The sequence below is a fragment of the Oryctolagus cuniculus genome, chromosome 8, assembly GCF_051225735.1.
Source record: "Oryctolagus cuniculus isolate XC-2025 breed Fujian yellow rabbit chromosome 8, ASM5122573v1, whole genome shotgun sequence".
Classification (NCBI taxonomy): Eukaryota; Metazoa; Chordata; class Mammalia; order Lagomorpha; family Leporidae; genus Oryctolagus; species Oryctolagus cuniculus.
In genome coordinates, this window is record NC_142874.1 from 30,183,730 (window position 1) to 30,205,939 (window position 22,210).

The 22,210-nt window shown below is 49.1% G+C and overlaps 1 protein-coding gene and 1 long non-coding RNA gene across 22 annotated transcripts in view; one reads left to right on the forward strand and one right to left on the reverse strand.

The window, feature by feature from the left end:
* Positions 1-2,951: 2,951 nt before the first annotated feature.
* PPP3CC (protein phosphatase 3 catalytic subunit gamma) overlaps positions 2,952-22,210 on the reverse strand; it is a 112,348-nt gene continuing 93,089 nt past the window's right edge. For 8 of the 21 annotated variants that reach the window (XM_070047317.2, XM_089302240.1, XM_089302243.1 and 5 more), the window contains 6 exons: positions 21,787-21,858; positions 12,035-12,061; positions 11,057-11,138; positions 10,352-10,449; positions 4,881-4,910; positions 2,952-3,451 (listed from right to left, as the gene is read on the reverse strand). In XM_070047317.2, the coding sequence (XP_069903418.2) occupies positions 3,264-3,451; positions 4,881-4,910; positions 10,352-10,449; positions 11,057-11,138; positions 12,035-12,061; positions 21,787-21,858 (497 nt within the window). In that variant the 3' untranslated portion in view covers positions 2,952-3,263. Of the gene's footprint in view, positions 3,452-4,880; positions 4,911-10,351; positions 10,450-11,056; positions 11,139-12,034; positions 12,121-21,786; positions 21,859-22,210 lie in introns of all 21 variants that reach the window. The other 13 variants (XR_016211792.1, XR_016211795.1, XR_016211794.1 and 10 more) reach the window with 6 other exon arrangements.
* LOC149124955 (uncharacterized) lies at positions 17,298-17,746 on the forward strand. The gene is made up of 2 exons (XR_016211796.1): positions 17,298-17,387; positions 17,518-17,746. It is a non-coding gene; the product is annotated as an uncharacterized LOC149124955 (long non-coding RNA).

Sequence of the window (22,210 nt, forward strand, 5' to 3'; positions counted from 1 at the left end):
CTATACGTCGGCTGAGAGCCTCACTTTATTTACTTATTTATTTTTAAAGATTTATTTATTTATTTACTTGAAAGTCAAAGTTACACAGAGAGAGGAGAGAGGAGGTTCACTCCCTGAATGGCTGCCACAGCCAGGCCAGTCAGGAGCTGCTTCCTGGTCTCCCACAAGGGTGCCGAGCACTTCGGCCATCTTCCTCTGCTTTCCCAGGTGCATCAGCAGGGAGCTGGAGTGGAAGCGGAACAGCTGGGACTCGAACCAGCGCCCATATGGGATGCTGGCACTGCAGGCAGAAGCTTATCCTGCTGAGCCACAGCACTAGCCCCAAGGGAGCCTCACTTTAAAAGGCCACCTGTATCATGCTGAAATGCACTCCCACCCGTTCTAAAGAAGTATCGTTCCCTTAGAACTCAACAGAATTTTCAGGGGCCATTGTTGTGGCACAGCTGGTAAAGCTGCTGCTTGGGCCACCAGCATCCCATGTTACAGGCACCGGTTCGTGTCCCAGCTGCTCTGCTTCCCATCCAGCTCCCTGCTAATGCCTGGGAAAGCAGTGGAAGTCGGCCCAGGTGCTTCAGCCCTTGCTACCCACAGGCGACACCCGCAAGAAGCTCCTGGCTCCGGCTTGGCCCAGACCTGGTCGTTGTGGCCATCTGAGGAATGAACCAGCAGATGAAAGATCTCTCTCTCTCTCTGTCTTTCCCTCTCTGGAACTCTTTCAAATATATAAATCTTTAAAAAACAAACAAACAAACAAAAACAACAACAACAACAAAAAAAAAAACAGCCGGCGCCGCGGCTCACTAGGCTAATCCTCTGCCTTGTAGCGCCGGCACACCGGGTTCTAGTCCCGGTTGGGGCGCCGGATTCTGTCCCAGTTGCCCTTCTTCCAGCCCAGCTCTCTGCTGTGGCCAGGGAGTGCAGTGGAGGATGGCCCAGGTGCTTGGGCCCTGCACCCCATGGGAGACCAGGAAAAGCACCTGGCTCCTGGCTCCTGCCATCGGATCAGCGTGGTGCGCCGGCCGCAACTCGCTGGCCGCGGCAGCCATTGGAGGGTGAACCAACGGCAAAGGAAGACCTTTCTCTCTGTCTCTCTCTCTCACTGTCCACTCTGCCTGTCCAAAAAAAAAAAAAAAAAAAATTAAAAAAAAAAACACACCTCAACAAAATTTTCAAACTAGCTTCCATCAAGAGCTGATGCTCCATTATCTTAAATCGTGGCTTCTCACCTGTCTCCTGTGGCCGACCCCTCAACAGCGCAGTACCTGGGGAACACACCCTCCAGGAAGCTGGCTTTATCACAGGACACTTGAGAAGATACGAAGACTTTCCCAAGTACTCATCCTGGTAAGCTAAATAGACCCGGCTTTGCTACTAAGGATTTGCAATAACTACTTCACCACAGCCTGCAGATGGAGGCCCTGCAGGGTGGTTCCCGCCCTGTGCGCTGTGTGGGTAACCCTGGCTTCCATGACAAGAACGGGGTGTGGGACTCTCATCTCCACCACGCGCCATCGGGAAAGATTCCCCAAGGCACCTTTCACCCCCTGGGGCTGCAGGAGCGAGCAGGAGGAGGAAACACAGCGGCTGCTTTCCTCTGAGCACGACAGGAAGGCCAGCAAGGACAGCTGCTGGGGACTTTCTCCTTTCACAGCGCTGACTCACAACCAGCGGAGGAACCTGCGTCTCTTCCCAGCTTCTTACTAACAGGGCAGTCCACGCAGGCGCACCCCAGCCCTTCAAAATGTTGTGATCTCTTGCATAAGCAAACTCGGTGCTATCAGCAAAAGGTGTAAGAAAACTCAGAAAGCTGGGCTGTCTTCACTCTTCTTATGAAAACTTACAAAGCAATGATGTCTCCTTATTGTTTCCTTGAAGCTCCCAGCATGCGTCACGACCGTCTGTGATCCCTGCTTCGACGCTGGAGTCTCACCTTCCAAGGGCGCACTACGCGGTTCCAGACACGTGCATCTTCCACGCTCTGCTGCCGCGTGCACAGTGCGGGCATTTGCTGCAGAGCTGACAATGGCAATTATGACACGGGACCTGTGACCAGCAGAAACCAAAAACAGGGGCCCAGGTGTCCCCCAAATTTCCTTCACTAGTTGGCTGTCACGTGGAAAACAAGGGAAGATCATTCCCTTTATCTGAATACTTGGTTTCATATTCCAGAATATGCTATGGAGGTTGACATATGGTTCAACCTAATGAGTGTTGGAGACGGAGAAACCCCCAGTGCTTGGTAGACAGGAAATCCTCTCTCGTCCGATGCCCTGTAGCAAGACTCTGAGATCCCAGGGGGATCACCCCGTGCATCAGCGTCCACTGGCCCCCGTGATTTCGGAATGACAGACACGAGACAGAAGTGACCGCCCAGGCAAGCAGAGCGGGCACACGTACTCCTTGCTGTTGACGGCTCTGTGGAGGGCGCTGTGAGAAACTTAGAAATGGAACCCGCCTTGCACATGGCCAGGTCACCTGGGGCCGAAAATGAAGGCCAAAGAATCTGGCAATATTTCAAGTTCTTTTCAAAATCGTCTCCAAGGCTCTAAGGAAATTCTATAAATCAATCATGTCCATGGTTAGATCGACAAATTTTAAGTAACTCTAGGAAAATCCTTCCTGGTTTTAAATGTTTCCCTCCTAGAACATAGTAAAAGGAACTGGGAGTCCAGAAAAAGTGGGTTCTCATGGAAATCACCCCCCTCGGCCCGAGAGCGCTGGGCCAGTTACTCCCTTACAGGTTCTGGTACAACGAGTCTCGCACCTGCAGGAAACAGCTTCCGGCTGAAATCTACGAGGACTTTCTCCCACGGCACCCAGCAGGACCGGGTAAAAATGACAAGGAAGAAACATTCTCGTATCTGAAAAGTTGTTAGTCTTAGATGAACGCTATGCGCTTCTAAGAAGGAAGAGTAAAGGCGATGGCTAGTGTGAGTGAGAAACCCAGGACGGAGGTTTCCAAGGCCCTTTTATTAGGGGAAGCCCCCTTTATACACAAGACTCCACATACGTTCCGACAACAACGAGATTTGTTTCTAAAACTCAGGGCAAAACAAAATAGATGCACTTTTGTCTATGTACATATATACTGAACATAAGTTAAAAGGAATTACAAAATGGTCACCTTCCGTACAGAATGAATGCCGACTGGATCTGGATGCACCTCCAGGTGCGGCTGAGTGGCCGCCGTCGCCTTTTCCAACAATAAATAAATTAAGCTTGTTCTGGGTGTTGACTCCCCTGCGCCACAGCCGGCCTCGGAGTCACTGCTGGGCTTTCCTCCCCAGCTCGCTCCTGTGCGCTGTGTCCGGGTGCGCCGGCGTCGCTGACTTCACTGGCCCAGCCGAGTGCACGCCATCTTTCCGGGGTGGCATTCGCTCGTTAATTCGGTCCAGACCTCGGGCTTCTTCAAAACTCCGGATCTTGTGCGGAAGCGAAAACCCTCGGATGGCTGCAGAAACACAGGAAAGGTGGGTTGTGCTGTTAGGCAGGGCAGCCCCAGCTCGACGAGTTCTTACCAGCATGCAGCAAGGCCCTGGAGGAACACAGAGGCGGCCAGGGAGCACTCCTCCGGGAGGTCCTGGAGGAACACAGAGGCGGCCAGGGAGCACCCCTCCCGGGAGGTCCTGGAGGAACACAGAGGGGCGGCCAGGGAGCACTCCTCCCGGGAGGTCCTGGAGGAACACAGAGGGGCGGCCAGGGAGCACTCCTCCCGGGAGGTCCTGGAGGAACACAGAGGGGCGGCCAGGGAGCACTCCTCCCGAGGGGTCCTGGAGGAACACAGAGGCGGCCAGGGAGCACTCCTCCCGAGGGGTCCTGGAGGAACACAGAGGCGGCCAGGGAGCACTCCTCCAGGGGGGGTCCTGGAGGAACACAGAGGGGCGGCCAGGGAGCACTCCTCCTGGGAGGTCCTGGAGGAACACAGAGGGGCGGCCAGGGAGCACTCCTCCCGAGGGGTCCTGGAGGAACACAGAGGCGGCCAGGGAGCACTCCTCCCGGGGGGAGTGCGCCAAGCAGCCTTCTCCGAAGCTACTGCTTCCTTTAGGCCCGAGAGGCAGCGGAGTAGACCTGACCAAGAGCCAACCAGCTCTCGGCCCCACCACATTTGAGAAGGATTCTCTTACAGGCCAGAAATGTGCTGGACAGGAGAAAAAGGGCGCACCAGAATAACAGAACTAGTGAGACAGACTACATCACGCTGACCACGAGACAAAACACAAAACAGGAGGGCTGCTCTTCTGGTTTAGGCCAGCTTTTTATCTCGCACAACCAGGTGCGGGATGTTACATTCAAAGCCGTCAAAATAACGTCTAGTATTTTCCTCCTGATTCAAGCTGTCTAACCAAGGAAAGACATTCCCAGTCTGAGCAATCCTACCTAATGTACTTATAATGTAAGTTTATTCATTCCAATGGTGTTCATCCACAAATTCATAGATAACATTCCTAAAATGTTTCCATAGAAACAAAGATAATTTGCCTTGACTGCCTTGGGGCAACTTCAGAAATGAACCAAACTAAGCTCCAGTGTACTCTCGCCTCTGCTCTGGAGCTCCCTTAGGGTCATTAAGAGGCTCCTGGAACCCAATGGATGTCTCTGCCACACGGCAGGGGCGTAGGACTTAACCTCCGGACACCCTCATGCCGGCTGCTTAAGCTTCAGCCATTGCATGAGCACTGACAGAGGCCTGTAAGGACGTCTGGCAAAGGTGACCGCGAGGGACACGGACAGGACACAGCGCACACTTGCTTTGTGAACACGCCTCTTCTCACTGTTACAGTTCTAGTGATGTGAAAATAAACGACTGGAAATGTCCATGAACCTTTTCAAAACTAGCAGACAGACACAGAATGACATCCATCAGAGGAATGCGGCCATACCTTCCCGGGCCTCTACGGCTTCTACTGTGGCTGTGAGAGGGCAGGAGTGGTGGCATGCAAAAATGAAGACAGAAAAAGAGTGAGTAACCCACAGCACAGACACCCCGGCCCCGCCTCTGCGCCTACCCTCACCACCGAGAAAGGCACGCGGCTGGAGAAAGGACAGGAGGACCGCAGGGACCTAACTGGAGACCGGGCAGCTGAGGCGGGGGGAGCTTCTGCACTCACACCTCAGGGGCGTGGGACCTGCTCGATTCATTTCAAACACTCAGCTGGCAGTTTCTGTCCTGACGTTCACTGTCGCAGTCATTTGTCCTGTCCAGTAAGGTAACATCACAAGCACTCTTTAGTTTGTCGTAACTCAGGTAACATTGCATGAGCCGCTGCTGTGTCCTACTGGAAAACCTTATGAACAATCACTACCTGTTGCTCTCAAGGGATTTGAGGGGGGTCCAATGGACCTTTGGAATTACTTAATTTTTTAAAAATGGCCTTTGAATACTAGACTGGGATTTGGAGAGAGAAGACACAGGTTCCAAGTGAGGGACCATTTCTTGCCTGGGGGTGGAGCACTAAGCAAGCAAAGGCACAGAACTACTCAGCTCCCCACGAGAACTCACAAACCCATCTGGGATTCGAGATGCGGCCGCGCCTGACATTTCCGGCCCACACGGCTTCCACCCAGTGGGCGGGAGCAGGCCCCTCTCCTCCAGTCATGGAAAAGGAAGCAAATTAGTACCGTGAGATCAACCTTGCGCCTTTTTTTTTTTCCAGACAGGAAAACCCCTAATATACGAAAAGGTTGGAGGGTGTAGCGGGAAAGATCCTATTAGGAGAACCCTGTCAGCTGCCCGGGGCTGCTGTTATAAAGGCAGCAGGGAAGAACAAGGGACAGCAACAGGTTACTGCCTCTGAGGCTTTACATGTCCCTGCACGAGGAGAGAGGGTGAAAGACGCACAGCGGGTGCCGGCTTCTCGCGTGGACTCTGGCCCACCAGCCGCAGGCACTGTCAGGGCAGGGCCGCACCTTCCCTAGTCTCCTGCAGTGGAACACACAGCAAGGGAAGCAGCAGTGCCTTCCCACAGCACACCAGCCAGGCCGCTGCTGGGAGGAGAGAGCGGCGCTGGGCCCGGAGCTGCACAGCTGGGCCGCGGCTCCCAGCAGCGTCCACCAGCCGCGAGGTACAGGGGGCACGGGCGGTGCTCCGAGGACTGCTCTCTGCATTAAATATTAAGAGAGCAGCCATCTGCTATCACGGAGGGCCGCGATAAGAAACAGACACACAAAACTAAGCTGTTTCATTCCTCCTGAAGATCTTTACAGAAGTGTAATTCATGAACTACCCAATACACTTACACAAGTTAATGGTTTCGTATATTTAGAGGTGTGCAGCCATCACCACTGTCTTTGGAATGTTTCATCACCCAGAAAGAAACCCCCAGCTCGTCAGTACTAACGGCCCACTGTCCATCCTTACCTCATCCTCTCGCTCAACTAATCTACTCTCCTGTTCTGTATGCTACAGACCTGGAATGACACAAGGGCTCCCCCCTGATGACAGGTTCTACTTTCACAACGTCCCGTGCAGAAGCCCGGGTGTATGGTGTGCCATCGTATGGACCCTGGTTTGTCAAACCAGTTGGCGGGAACTTGGGCTGCGTCAGCTCCTTTGCCATTGTGGAGAACGCCAAACACTACTGCATGGGTTTGTTTTCATTTCTCTGGGCAGGTGGCGACAACCAGGGCTGGAATTTCATTTCTGGTTGTTTGGGAAACTGCCAGAACACTTTCCAAGGCAGCTGCCCTGCTCCACGTCCCCATCAGCAGTTCTGAGTCCCAGTGTCTCTGCATTCCCGCCAACACTTCTGCTTAGCTGTCTTTTTTACTGCAGCCACCTTGGTGGGTGGACAGTGGTCTCTCACTGCAGTTTTGATCTGTACTTCCTGAATGTCTAATGATGCAGAACATCTTTGCGTGTGCCATTTCTATGGCTTCTTCGGGAAAAACTCAATTCAATGCTTGTACCACCTTGCAGTGGGATGTCTCTTTTTTACTTCAGTTGTAAGCGTTCTTTGTATTTTCGAGATACGAGGCCCTTATGAGAAATGAAATTCCCAAATATCTTCCCCCACTCTATGGGTTGTCTTTTTACTTTCTTGACAGTCCCACTGACAGCACACAAGGGTTTTTCATTTTGATGCAGTCCATTTTATAACAACGGATCTGGTTTTTTTTTTAATCTCTGTTCTTAGTTTTCCTCTCTATTTGGCTACTAGGAAGCTGGGAGTCCATGTGCGGCTGACTGCTACTTTGGTTTTGACTGCCTTTGTCCTCCCATTTCTAAGCATGTTCTCCTCATGTCACTGTGTTGTAGACAGAACTCACTCAAATCCTCGGAGCAAGTTGGGCCACATGAGTGTGTGTTAAAAGGCCATCTGGGAGCTGGTGGATGAAAGTGCTCCCAAGTGACACCAACAACGCAAGGTCTTTTGCAGCCGATGCTCCCGTTTGCCCATGAACCTGCGGAACTCAGACTCTGACATGAAAGTACAGAGGAAACTCAGCACCTGCCCATCAACGGGAGTGCAGGACGCTCTGAAGAGCTGGCTCCAACTTTAGTTTTGTTCTCACCATTCCTGAACATTTCCATCAGCTTTGCAAATATCAATGAGCAATCTGTACTCACTAAAGCATTCATAATCAAACCAGGGCTGAAGAGAAACTGGATACAACTGGACTCAGCCCAAAACGTGGCCAAGAATTATAAACTAACAACGTGGACATAAAATACTCTCAATTACTTGATCCAGATTTCCTCTAGAAAAAAGTGGTTTCAATTAAAAACAAAAACTTGTGGGATGGCAAATTCTCAAAACTTTTCAAATAAGTATTCCATAGAACATCCCATTTTTTCTTTACCTTTGTAACTTCCAATTACTCTTAAAATATCCTGTTCAGGGATCGGCATTGTGGTGTAGCCGGTAAAGCTGCCACCTGCGGTGCCAGCATTCCATATGGATGCCGGTTCGAGTCCCGGCTGCTCCACTTCCAATCCAGCTCTCTGCTACGGCCTGGGAAAGCAGTGGAAGATGGACCAATTCCTTGGGCCCCTGCACCCACATGGGAACTATGGAGGAAGCTCCTGGCTCCTGGCTTCGGATCAGCCCAGCTCTGGCCGTTGTGGCCATTTGGGGAATGAACCAGCGGATGGAAGACCTCTCTTTCTCTCTCTGCCTCCTTTTCTATGTAACTCTTTCAAATAAATAAATCTTTAAAAAAAATCCTGTTCAGAGCTGCTCTCTAATATCTCAACATGAGTAATTACCAAAGCAACGGTGGAACAGAATTTTGCTTACAAAATAATTGTATATTTGTTTGAGAGGAAAAAAACCTTTAATCTGAAATAGTTTACCAATCTTTTTGAAATTAAAGGGAATTAAAGGGATTAAGAAAACAAATCGTGTACTTCCAAGAAGAAAATGTCTTTTTTTTTTTTTTTTTTTTGACAGGAAGAGTTAGACAGTGAGAAAAACAGAGAGAAAGGTCTTCCTTCCATTGGTTCACCCCCCAAATGGCCGCTACAGCTGGCGCTGCGCTGATCCGAAGCCTGGAACCAGGTGCTTCCTCCTGGTCTCCCATGCAGGTGCAGGGCCCAAGCACCTGGGCCATCCTCCACTGCACTGCTGGGCCACAGCAGAGAGCTGGACAGGAAGAGGAGCAACCAGGACAGAATCCGGCGCCCCGACCGGGACTAGAACCCGGGGTGCCGGCGCCACAGGCAGAGGATTAGCCTAGTGAGCTGCGGCACCGGCTGGTCTTCTTTCTAAACAGCTAAATCAATTTCAATATCCGATTTGAAAGAGGAGGAGGCATTCAGTTCTACAGTGGGTTTGTCCCTAGAGCAAACAGCAGTAAAATTTCCACAGAAAGAAAAAAGTAGAAAGAGTCCAGTAAAAGCCAGAGGACAAAAACAGTTAACTTTTAAGGTACTAAAACTTCAACTCTGGTTTTCTTGCCAATGATGCGATTCCTGCCTCTTCCCCTGGTTGACAAGATCCATGTTTATTCTGAAAAACACCAGCATCTTCATTCCAAGACTCCACAGCGCTGCCTCCTCAGGTCTCTAGAACCGACACTCACTGAACCGTGCCGTGGCCCTGGGGTGGACGGCTGCACGCAGAGGCAAATGCCCTCTCAGACACACGAACTCCCAGAATGCTCCTCGTTAGGGTAGGAGGTAAACACGTGAGGAGTACCATGTGCATACGGTGGAATGTGCAGCTCAGCACGCTTTTACATAGACACCCACGCAGAGCGACTGCCCAGAGCGGTAGAGCGTGCCCACCACTCCAATGTCCCTGTGCCTGAGCTAATGTCCACCATCGGCGGAGGCGCCATTCTGACTTCGACCGGCACGGACGGGCTGTTCTTAAACATCAAGGATCACCACGGTCGGCTCTTGCTGTGTGTGTCTGGTTTCTTTCGTTTACCATCTGTGAGGTTCAAGTATGCTGTTACATGAGTCCAAGACAACTTGCTTTATACTTGCTGAGCAATATTCTGCTGTATTAATGACTCGATGTATTTATTCTACTACTGACAGACACGTGGGCCAGTCAGGTGTAATTATGAGAAAGCCGTGGTGCAGATCCTCACGTGGACTGGACACTGCTTTCTCTCGGATGCACCCAGAAGTGGAGCTGCTGGGTTACAGGGCAGACAGCTTTTAGTCCAGCAGCTTGACAAAGTGGTTGAACCAAGTTACTACGATGCATCTAGTTTCAGTTCCCCACCAGCATACTGACACTTTTTTTTGCCATTTTTTTTTTTTAGCCATTCTACTGTCCTAAAATTCTAGTGTGTTTGAAGTGGTATTGCACCGTGGTTTTAATATCCATTTCCAAAAAGAATGACTGTAACTACATCAGGTACTTTTTCATATGCTTACTGGCCCTTCTGGTATCCTCCTTGGTGCCGTATCTAATATGACCCTTTGACCTTTTTACTTGCTTTCATCTTACTGCTTTGTAGTTCTTTTATATATTCAGGACACAAGTCCTTTATCAGGCATGTGCACGGTAAAAATCTTCTCCCAGTTTGTGGCTTGCCTTCTTTTTCTTTTAATCATGTGTTTTATGAGAAGACACCCTTAATTTTAGTGGATTTGATTTATTAAGTTTTTAAGGTTAGGACTTTTTTCTACTTAAGGACTCCCTGCCTCCCCCAACGCCTACTCGCCAGGTTTTCTTCTAGGAGTTTTATTGTTTCACTTCTTACACTTAAGTTACAGTCTATTTTGAATTGATTTTGTGTCTAGGAAGAAGGGTCAAGATTAATCATCCCCCCCCTCCCCCAGGTGGATACCCGACGACTCTGGCACCACTCATCGGGAGAAGCCCCAGTTTACAGAGGCACGCTGACTGCTGCGTGCGGACGCACGCTTCAGAGAAAGAAACGGCCTCATACTCACCCGTCTCGATAGTCTGCTTCCCTCCAGACAGGACGCCCAGGGGGAGGGTGCCTGTGGGGGTCAGGCCCTTGAGAGCCAGCACACTCTCACTCTCTTCCCTGCAAAGGAAGACCAAAGCCCTGGGTTAACGCCAGGGACACGGCTCAGCAGCACAGAGACCTCCAGAACGCACAGCAAGGGAAAGCAGCAGAGATGAGGGCAGCTCTCCCACCTCCACTCCTTCCCCTGACTCAAGAAAGGCATGTGTTCTGTAAGTATTTCCATTTTACACGACCAGACAGCTCTTGCTTTCCAATTAGAGGCCCCTGCGAAGCAGGCATTGTTCTCATGTTCCCATATATTATCCCAACGAGTCCACCTAGCAAGCTTATGAGGTAGGTCCTGTTAGGTCAGTTTTCAGACAAAGAAGCCAAGGCCTGGAGATTAGCTCACGTGGCTAAGAAGAGGCAGAGCCAGAATCTGAGTACAGGCAATCTGACTTCAAAATCTGAGCCAGCACACCCACTGCATCGGAGGCTGGCCCGGGGCGGTCTGCCAGGACATCTCCAGTCACTTCACTCTGCGAATCGGGTGCTCTGCGCGCAACCTGAAGACCTGCAGGCAGTTCTACTACCAAATTCCAGTTCTTAAAAAGCTGTTCTGAAATGGACTTCCAACGTACGCTCAAAACCCCTTTATAGCACACTGAATGACAGACAGCCTTACCGCAGGATTGAAAAGACCCGCGCCATCTTTCCAATGGCTCTGATCTTATTCTTGATGATTTCTTTCCGAACTGAAGTGCCTCCTTGGAGAATACAGAGAACAGGGTGAGTCAAAGGAACGTATTCACAAGCTGGTTTTTAAAAATGCAGGATGAAGCGTTTTTCTGATTTTAAAAACTATTATTTTTTTTTTCAAAAAAAGAAATCAAAGCCTAAGTTTGCCTAAACAAACAAAAATTGCAGAAAGTCTGGAGTAAGAGGAAAAAAATAATCCAGAACAAAAGATGAAGTCAAAAAATGGAAGGGCCACAGAAAGTGAGACTGTAGGTTTACGTGGATCTGAGATAACAACACAGCCGAGAGTGAAACACACACACACCGACAGACCTCACAAGGACAGTCGCTACAGCAAGGATCTCTTTTGAGAATGCCGTGGCCACCTGAGGGTGAGGCTCTGGCCCGCCCCTCGGCAAGCGGTCATTCAAGCAGCTGTCTGGTGCGTGCCAACAGCGCCGCCAGCTTGCTCTCCTGAACTTGGTGAGGGCCACTTTCATCCTACACTCTTCACGGACACGGCGAGTTATTTCCTCAGAGTGCTACTCTCAACCGAGCAGCACAGGACAGGGACGGGCAAGCTGCCTTAAGAAGCATCACTGAAAAAGTGCAAAATTTTACGGCTTTTTCTCAACCAAGACTTAGGCAACAGCCCACACGTGAGAAGCTAAGGGCCAGGCATGCACCAGGTGACGGCATTCCAAAGTCAGAGGAAGCATGGCCGCTCCTTCCTCACCTCCAGCTCTCGACATCCTGCCGGATCAAGCAGCAGGTGCAAAGGAGACTTAGCCACCGACACTGAAAGGGAGGCTGGAGAACCATGGGAAATCACCCAGCTACCAACCGTAAAACGTCTCGCTGAGAGGTTGCGGCAGAACAGACAGCCAGATCAAACAAGCTCTGAGCACAGATTTTTGTCGGATACCTTTCTGAGAACTTGAAATGTAGTGATCTCCAGGGGGAACAGACACCAAGAAACAAGCAGATGAAGACAGAAATGTGAAAGGAGAACTTTAGGTTTACATGGAAGAGAGAAAAAAACCAAAGTGAAACGCAATGAGGCTGCACTGGCTCCTGACCACAGCCTTGGGGTCCCCACGGAAGGCTGCATACAGAGGGCACTGCCAGTAGCTGCTTCCACGGTTCAGAGGTTTCTGGATACAGTTTAACATCAGTTTGCAACCATTATTGCCCAACATTTCCCATCCTGGTACAAACCACAGAAATAAATTAGACAAAGGAAAAGGGACCCTCTGTGTGGCAAGGCAAGGAAGGAAACCAACAGACGCCCGGGGCTGCCTCTGTGTCATGGGCTCAGTCTAGCTCTCCCTTTGCAAGTTGGAAGTGGCCCCTGGAATTCCACCTTCTTCCAAGCTGGGGCTTCCTGGGGCTTCGCAGCAACCTCCCCCCTATGTGTCTGGTGGTCCTCAGCGCTGCCTCCTGACCTCAGAGCTCGTGGCTGGAGACGCCCGACTCTGGACTTCACCCCGAGTGGCTGGTTGGGAACCTGCGTATGCAACTTACAGGCACTTAATTCACCTGTCTATTTTCAAAGCAGCAACTGGGGGACTTTTAAGCGCCTCAGAAGGTGGTGTCTGTCCCTGACTGCTGTCTCCCAGCGCTGCCCTTCCCCCACCAGCAGCTCCCAATCCTAGCACCTGGTGCTGCTGATCCCTCTGCTTTTCGAGGAACTAAGCATTCCCTACTGCTAAGCCAGGCTTCGGTTTTCCTGGATCCGTTACATCAATAAGAACAATGCATTTGCTTTGCACTTCTAAAAAATTCTTACAAAACTGCCTCCATGATTGTAGGTGAGAACAAGACCTCTCACTGTGACTAAAAACACACAGGCAAGTGCACAGAGCTACAGCCACCACTCAGGTCAACCAGCACACAGCGCCAGGACACGGAGGCCCGTCCCGGCAGTCCACGCCTATCACCTAGCTTCTCTCCTTTCCAGAGAAAATCGCCCCGTGGCTTTCTCTGGAATCACCCTTGACGCTCGCCACTGCTTTGCCGCCAGCGGTACGGTTCTCATCGGTTCTGAATTTCATGTTCTTTTTTAGTGTCGCTCTCTGTAACTCAGCATTCTGTTCGTGAGATTCAGCCTTGGTTTCCAGCTGCTGAAGTTCATTCTCATCATCCTTATTGCGCGACCTGTCTACCAACAACATGTCCTTTTTCCTGGCTGTGGTCATTTGGGTTGGTTGATTCCTCGGCTATTCTGGATCAGGCTGCTGTGAACATCCCAGAACACTTCTCGTTGCTGCACAGACACACCCGATCTGTTGAGTACACCCTTGGGGCTGGACTGCTCAGCTACGGGTGTGTACTCCCGTGTGTTAGGCTCTGGGTCACAGTTTGATATTATCCGCAGTGGACACGCCAATTTCCATGGCTTTGTAAGAGACTTCCTGTTGCTGCCCAGCCGGCAGCACTGGCATTCCTCATCTCTAATTTTAGCCAACCTAGTGCGTGAGTGGTGACATGCCACTGTGGTTTTCATTTGCATTTCTGTGCGGACTAACGCGGCTGAATGTATTTTCACCGGCAGTGTGGGTATCATCTTTGGGTGAGGTGTCTGTTCAGATCTCACTGCCCTGAGTTCTGTCCCCCTGCAAGTGGACTTTTTGTTGCAAATATCCTCTCCCATTCCATAGTTCACCGCACAGTTTGTCTTTTCACATGCTTACTCGAGTCTTCTGATGGACTCAACTCCTGATGTTAATCTGTCGAGTTTTAGTCATAGTTTCTTATAAGGTTAGTACTTTTTGGGTCCTCAGAGATTTTCTTTTGCTCCAGGGTCATGAAGATGTCCTACATTCTAAACACTACAAGTCTTACTGTTTTGCTTTCATATTTCAATCACTAAATTCACCTGCAGGTTTTTTTTTTAATATTTGCAATTTGATAGCATACAATTTAATTTTTTCTAAAACAGATATCCTCAAACTATGTACTAGAAGCGTTCAGGTGGGTATTTGGCACAGCAGTTAAGCTGTTGCACGGACGCATGCGTTCCACAGTACGGTGCCCGGTTCAAGTTCTGGCTGCTCCACTTCCCAGCCAGCTTCCTGAAAAAGTGCACTCTGGGAAGCAGCAGACGCTGGCTCAGTTCTTGGGCCCCTGCCACGCAGTAGGAGATGCAGACAGAGTTCTGAGGTACTGGTGTCAAGCTGGTCGGTATGGACATGTGGGGAGTGAACCAGCAGATGGAAGACCTCTGTCTATCTCTCTATATCTTTCAAACAAAATAAAAGTAAATGACAATAAATAAAATATTTATTTATTAAAAATTCCTATGATTTTCCTCTGTTCTGTGATGCCACCTCTGGTATAAACAAGTGTCCCAGATGTGCAGATCTGCTTCAGGGGAGTGTGCTTGCACCAATAATTCCAATTACTCCGGCTTTATAGAAAATTCAAACATCTACAGAGAAAGTCTTCTCACCTTAAGACTTGAGCTATTCCTGGGGCCAGCGCTGTGGAGTAGTGGGTAAAGCCACTGCCTGCAGTGTTGGCAACCCACATGGGCACCGGTTTAAGTCATAGCTGCTCCACTTCTGATCCAGGTCTTTCTGCTAATGTGCCTGGAAAAGCAGGAGAAGGCCCAAGCCTATAGGCCCCTGCACCCACATGGGAGACCTGGAAGAAGCTTCTGGCTCCTGGATTCAGATTGGCCCAGCTCAGGTCATTGCCGCTATTTGGGGAGTGAACCAGAGGACAGAAGACCTCTCTCTCTCTTTGCCTTTGACTCTCTGTAACTCTGCCTTTCAAATAAATAGATAAAAATATTAAAAAAAAGACAAGCTACTACTACATAAGTTTTTGAGTCAGTCCTTAGCATCTGCATATAAACTTTCAGATCAGACTTTCCTGTTAAGATTTGACTAACTTTGCACTGAATTCATATATCAATTTAGGAAACATTTACATCTTTACAGTATTGAGCTTTCCAATAATGCATGAATATTTCTTCCCATTTATTTTGATCTGCTTTAATTTCTAGTTTAATTGGTAGTTTGTTGCTTAAAGGTATTATTAAACATCATCTGTTAGATTCATTATTAGAGATAATACTGTAATGGAAACCATTTTAAACTTTCATTTTGCTTGTTGCCAGTAAACAGAGATCCAAATGACTTCTGCACACTGACTTTGTATCCAGTAGGTCAACTAATGTATGTGTTGCCCTAATAATCTGTGGGCTCCCGTAAGATTTCTCCACAGGTGATCACATATATCGCTGAGATCTGTTTCTTTCTTTTCAGCCATTAACCCTTGTTTTCTGTTGTGGTTTGCTTTTGCTTCAGTGTATTACTGGCTAGGATGTCTAACGTGCAGCAACTTTTAAAAAAACATTTATTTGAAAGAGTTACAGAGACAGGTAGGCAGAGAGAGAGAAAGAGAGAGAGAGAGAGAGTCTTCCATCTACTGGTTCATTCCCCAAATGGTCACAAGGGCAGGAGTTGAGCCGATCTGAAGCCAGGAGCCAGGAGCCAGGAGCTTCTTCCGAGTCTCCCACTTGGGAGAAGGGGCCCAAGGACTTGGCTCATCCTCCGCTGCTTTCCCAGGCACATTAACAGTGAGCTGGATGGGAAGTGGAGTAGCTAGGACTTGATCTAGCACCCATATGAGATGCCAGCGCTGCAGGCCAGGGCTTTAACCCACTGTGCCACAGCGCCGGCCCCAACGTGCAGCAGTATTAACAGTAGGCTTCCTTGTCTGGTTGCCAATCATGAAGGAGAGCTTTCAGCATTTCACCATAAGATATTTGCTCTAGGTTTATGAAGACACATTTGTCAAATTAAGGAAATCCCTTTCTAAGGTTAGGTTAGTGTAAGGGCTCTACTGTACACGAAAGACAGTGCTTATCTGACGCTGCTTCTGCGTCACGGCACCGCCCAGCATGAGGGCCTCTCATCTACACTGCAGCCGGTGCTGCAGGTGCCCCCTGCATGCAAGGTCTCGCCAGATCCGCGGCAGCTCGCTGCTCAGCCTGCGCTTTCACACCACAGGGCAGCCTCTCTCCTTGACCCGCAGGGACCCACGCCTGCTGGGCACCAGCTTCGCTTCTGCAGTCTCCTTACCTCTTTCAGCATTCACAGTGACGAGTTAGGGCCTTGCCCAGAGCGAGGCTTTGGCCGCTCTGATCTTCGACCCCGATCACTAGAGCTTTCTTCGGATCAGCAATGAGGCTGGCTTGCTTTCGTATCATCTGTGTGTTCACTGCAGTAACACTTGGTTTTCTTCAAGAACTGTTCCTAGGGCCAACGTCATGGTGCAGCAGGCTAAGCCGTGCTTGCAGTGCCAGCATCCCACACCAGAGTACCAGTTCCAGTCCTGGTGTGGCTTCTGATCCTGTTCCCTGCCAATGCAGCTGCGAAGGCAGCAGCAGATGGCCACCCATGTGGGAGACCAGGCGGAGCTCCAGGCTCCTGGCTTTAGCCCCGGCCATTGTGGTCATTGGGGGAGTGAACCAACAGGTGGAAAAGCTCTTTCTCTGTCACTCTGCCTTTCAAATAAATAAAACTTAAAACTAATTTTTTTTTTCATTTGCATCCACGGCTGGGCTGCTTGGCACAAAAGGCTGTGCTTTCAAAGCTTACGGGGGTTTTCAACCTGCCTTTTCCATTAAGCTTAACCACTTCTAGCCTTTGATTTAAACCAAGAGAACTCTGATGCATTCAGCTTGAACTCTTAGAGGCCACTGTGGGGGTTAACTGGTTGGCCTACTTTCAATATTGTTGTATCTCATGGAATATAGGAAGGCCAGAGGAGAGACAGAGAAATAGAGACAGAGAAGAGACATGGTGTGTGTGTGTGTGTGTGTGTGTGTGTGTGTGTGTGTGAGGGTGGTCAGTGAAGCAATCAGAAGAGACACAAAACTCATCAATTAAGTTCATTGTCTCATACGGGCATGGTCCATGGCACCCCAAATCAATTATAATAATAACATAAAGATCACTGATCACAAAGCATCATAGCAAACAGACTCATAATGAAAAGGTTGAAACATCTGAGAATTATAAAAAAGAGACATGAAGTAAGTTCAAGGTTTTGGGAAAATAGTGCAACAGACTTGTCCCACTTAGGGTTGCCAGAGGCTTCCAATGTGCAAACAATGCAGGATCTGCAAATGGAGTGCCCACGTAACAGGGGCGCTTCTTCCCAGGCCACACGCAGTGCCATGAGGCACAACACGACAAGGCGTGCCCACGTAACGGGGGTGCTTCCTCCCAGGCCACACGCAGTGCCATGAGGCACAACACGACAAGGCGTGCCCACGTAACAGGGGCACTTCCTCCCAGGCCACACGCAGTGCCACGAGGCACAACACAAGGCGTGCCCACGTAACAGGGGCGCTTCCTCCCAGGCCACACGCAGTGCCACGAGGCACAACACAAGGCGTGCCCACGTAACGGGGGCGCTTCCTCCCAGGCCACCCTGGAGAGGACAGCACGAGTCTATCACATGGGAAAGTGTAATGTCAACGGGCACCTTCCCTCGCTTCCCAGGTAAGGGAGCTTTTACTCTATTTAGCTCACCACTGCCATGTACTTTAGCTCTTTTAAATCCAAAATCATTAGTCACTCTTGAATAAAGTCTACACGCATCTGCCCACAGATTTTGTGCTCTACGAACTCTTCATGTCCTCCTGGACCTTCCAGCTCCCCTGGCTATTTTCCCTCTGCTTGAACGGTATCCGTCGGAATTCCATTTGGTATGTGATTCCTGGTAATTTTTTTTTTAAACAGACTTATTTTATTTATAATTTGAAGGCAGAGTGACAGAGGGAGGGAGGGAGGGAGGGAGGGAGGGGTCACCCATTTGCTGGTTCACCTGGGCCAGCCTGCGGGCAGGAGCTCCATCTGGATCTCCCACAGGGATGCAGGGGCCCAAGCACTGGCCATCTGCTGCCACTTTCCCAGGGGCATCAGGAGAGATCTGGACTGGAAGTGGAGCAGCCAGGACGCTAACCGGTACTCATGAGGGATCCATTGTTAGAGGCGGCGACTTAAGCCTCTGTGACACAACACTGGCCCACGCTGCTGGTAACTGTCTCAGGGAAAGCTTGAGGCGTGGGAGAGGGTGTCTGAAAACACTTCTCTCACTCACCCTTCAAAGGCACTCCTGCGGTGTGAAATTCCAAGTGCCCAGGTACGGTCTCTCCGCACTGATGGGTTACCCTGTTGCTTCCTGCTTCCGTGAAGAATCAGCTGCTGGCTTACCCGTTCTCTGTGACAAGGCATCGCTTTTGGTGGCTGTGTGAACTTCTCCGACGATGCGGTTAGATGCTGCTTTCTTCTGTTTCTGCTACTTTGCAGTTACAGAGCTTCTCCAATTTGTGATTAATTTCTTAGCAGTTTCAGAAAATCTTCATTCATTTTGCTTTCAAATATTGATTTTTCTTCTTCTCTTGCTCCAAACACACACGCATGCTATGCCCACCCACTGTACTCCTCTGTGCTTTAAAGTTTCTTTCCCTTTTCTTTCTTCATGCTTCATACTGGATTATTTCTTCAGACATATTTTCCAGTTCACTTATTCTATGTTCAGCTTTACTGGATCTACTGTGAATCAGTTGCATTCTTTTAAAGATTTTATTTATCTCAGGGAGAGTTACAGACAGAGAAAGGGAGAGACAGAGAGAAAGGTCTTCTATCTGCCGATTCACTCCCCAAACGGCTGCAACGACCAGAGCTGCACCAATACAAAGCTGGGAGCCAGGAGCTTCTTCCAGGTCTCCCACGTGGGTGCAGGGGCCCAAGAACTTTGGTCATCCTCCACTGCTTTCCCAGGCCATAAGCAGAGAGCTGGATCGCAAGAGGAGCAGTCGGGACTCGAACTAGAGTCTATGCCGGTGCTGGGAGTAGAGGTTTAGCCTACTATGCTACAGTGCCGGCCCCCATCTGTTTCATTATAAATTGATTACTTTTCAGTCCTAGAATTTTCTTTTGGTGTTTTATCAACTCTGCTATCTGCCCCTTTTTATTTTTTAAATCTACCTACCTACCTACCTACCTACCTGAAAGGCAGAGAGAGAAACAAAAATCTTCCACCCATTGGTTCACTCCCCAAATGTCTGCATCAGCCAGGGCTAGGCTAGCCCAAAGACAGGAGCCAGGAACTCCACCTGGATCTTATGTTTAGGTGTCAAGGACCCAACCACTTCAGCCACCTCCTGCTGCCTCCAGGATCAAGTCAGCAGAAAGCTGGGTTAGAAGTGGAGTAGGGGGGCTTCCAGCCGGGCACTCTGATTTGGGATGCAGGTACCCAAGCAGCAGCTTAACCTGCTGTACCCCAATACCCACTCCCATCCTCCTTCGCCATTCACAGTTCTCTGCCAAAATTTCACTATTTCAATACAGTCTTTTATGTTCCTGAACACAGTCAGCATAGTTTTGCTTCTCAACATAAAGTGTGATCTGATAAAGCCGATGTCCGGGTGGCTTCGCGTCTGCTGGCTGTTGTTGCTATTGTTTCCGTTGCTGTATGTACTCACATGCCTGGTTATCTTTGTTACAGACTGTGTGTAGACTTCACTGAAAGTCCTGCATGCTGCCACCTTATGTCTAGAGAGGTTTGCTTCGTCAGGTGCTTTTTCAAATTTCAGGGATTGAAGGAAGGTAGGCTCTCTCCCCTTCCAGGGCGGCCCTGTTTCCAGTTCTCCTTTACTCCAGCACAGACGCAGCCTTCGAGGGCTCCAAAGGGACGGGCAGAGGCTTGCTAACACTCACGTGGCCCTCAGCAAGCCCTGAACGGCAGCCTTCTCAGCCTCCTCACACAAAGCTCTCACCCTTTTAGCCCCTCTTCTGAAATTCACTAAATGTTCTCAGGAGCAAAGTCAATGAAACACAGTATTTTGTGTAGGTTTTCTAGTTGTCTTAACAGGGCTGATCTAAACAACTTAGTTTGCCATTGCTAAAGTGGAACTCCTTCGTTTATATCACTTCTCAAAAAGCTCAATTTTTTTGTGGTTTTAGTATGATTTCAGGGCAGACGGAATTAAAGTGTGTTGAATTCACCTCCTTAACATAAAGATATTTTTAAATTTCCTTTCGTAAAAAATGTATATTATACGTATAATAGAGGCATATAGTTCAATACAAAAATGGATACAAAATCTGAATTGACAAGTTCTCAAAAAGAAAGAAACGTGGCCAATAAACACAAGGAAAAAATGCCCACCAGCCATCATAAAAACACAAACAAAAACGAAAACACCAAACCCCAGCTCTACAAACACTAGTGGGGCAGTCACAGTGAAATCTGACCCCACCAAAATGCTACCAGGTGCGGCCTGCCCAGAGGCTGTTTGTGTGATTGAGCTTGTAAGTATTTGGCAGAGATCCTCGGTTTCAGACATTTATACCACGGCGATACTCAGTGATTTCACAGTGGCTGTGCGTCAGTCTCACTGTATACACCCCTACCCGCTGACATCAGTTCTCATTTGTTTCCCCACACTAGAATGTAAGCTTATGGGGCTGGTGCTGTGCACAGAAGGTCACACAGCTGCCTGCGACCTTCGTATCCCAGATGGGCGCTGGTCCTAACCGCTCTACTTCCGATCCAGCTCCCTGCCAATGAGCCTGGGAACACAGCAGAAGATGGCCTACATGCTTGGGACCCTGACACCCACATAGGAGACGCAGACGAAGTTCCAGACTCGCAGCTTCGGCCTGGCCCAGCCCCAGACTTTGTGGCCATTTGGAGAGTGAACCAGCAAATGGAAGATCTCTCTCTTTCTCTGTAATTCTGCCTTTCAAATAGAGAAATCAATCTTTTTTTTTTTTTTAAATAATTATAAGCTCTTAATAGAACAAGAACTAAATGGTACTTGGTACATATCAGGCATGTAATAAATACTGGTTGTTGACAGCATGTGCAAAGATTTATCTATGTGGATTTTCAAAATGGCAGGGGTTTTAAAAGCACTACATTAGAAAACATCAACCATCCAGGCCTGGCACTGAGGTGCAGTGGGACAAGCAGCTGCTTGAGACCCAGGTGTTCCACATCAGAGTGCAGGTTGGAGTCCTGGCTGCTCCGCTTCCGATCCAGCTCCCAACTAACGGGCCTGAGAAGGAAGCAAAGGACGGCCCAAGTGTCTGGGCCCCTTGCACCCGTGTGGGAAACTCAGATGGAGCTCCTGGCTCCTGGCTCCTGGCTCCTGGCTTTGGTCTGCCCCAGACCTGGCTGTTGCAGCCATCTTGGAGTGAACCAGCTATGGAAGAACTCTGCCTCTTTGTCACTCCGCCTTCCAAATGAATAATAAAAGAAATTCTTAAAAAAATCCAATATCCACCAGTACAGTATATGATATTGGCGATCAACATGGACAACTTTGTAACCATCAGAAACTAGTGTGCAAATGCAAAAAAAAGTACATGTTCTTGATACCATTACATGAGTTCATTTCTGTTGAAAAGGAAAAGGAAAAATACATGCAAAGAAAAAAGAAAGCCAACACAACAGACATCAAGATGTTAACAATGGATATCTATAAGATGGTGGGATTATGGGTGACTTTTTTATTTATGATTTCCTATATTTTTCAAATTTTATTTTTTTACAGTGAACATAATCTGTTTTAGTAAGACAAAGAAAATTATTCCTAACAAACTAAAATCCAACCCAAAAGTTCTTTAGTTCAAATAAGGAAACGTTTACCTTCTGCTTCCTCATCTGAAATCAGTTCATCATCAGAGCATATGTTCAGGATGTTAACCAGCATCTCTGTGACTACAAGATAAGACAAAATCAGCCACAAGTTACATGGTTAGTGAGACACTGTCCCTAACATAACGTGAGCATCTAGTAAACACGCACATTCCATAGTCCGAAAAAGCAGCTTTAGAGAGAAGCACCGGTGCCAGTCTGGTCTAGCAGTTAAGACGCCACTTGGTTCGCCCGCATCCATCGTGAGTGCCGGGCTCCAGTCCTGCTCCCTTAGGGAGTCCACTTCCTGCGCATGCGCACCCTGGGGGGCAGCAGTGATGGCTCAAGCAGTTAGGGCCCTGCCACCACGTGGGGGGCCTGGGTGTAGTTCCTGGCTTCCAGCTTTAGCCACTGTAGGCATGGGGAGCTCTGTCTC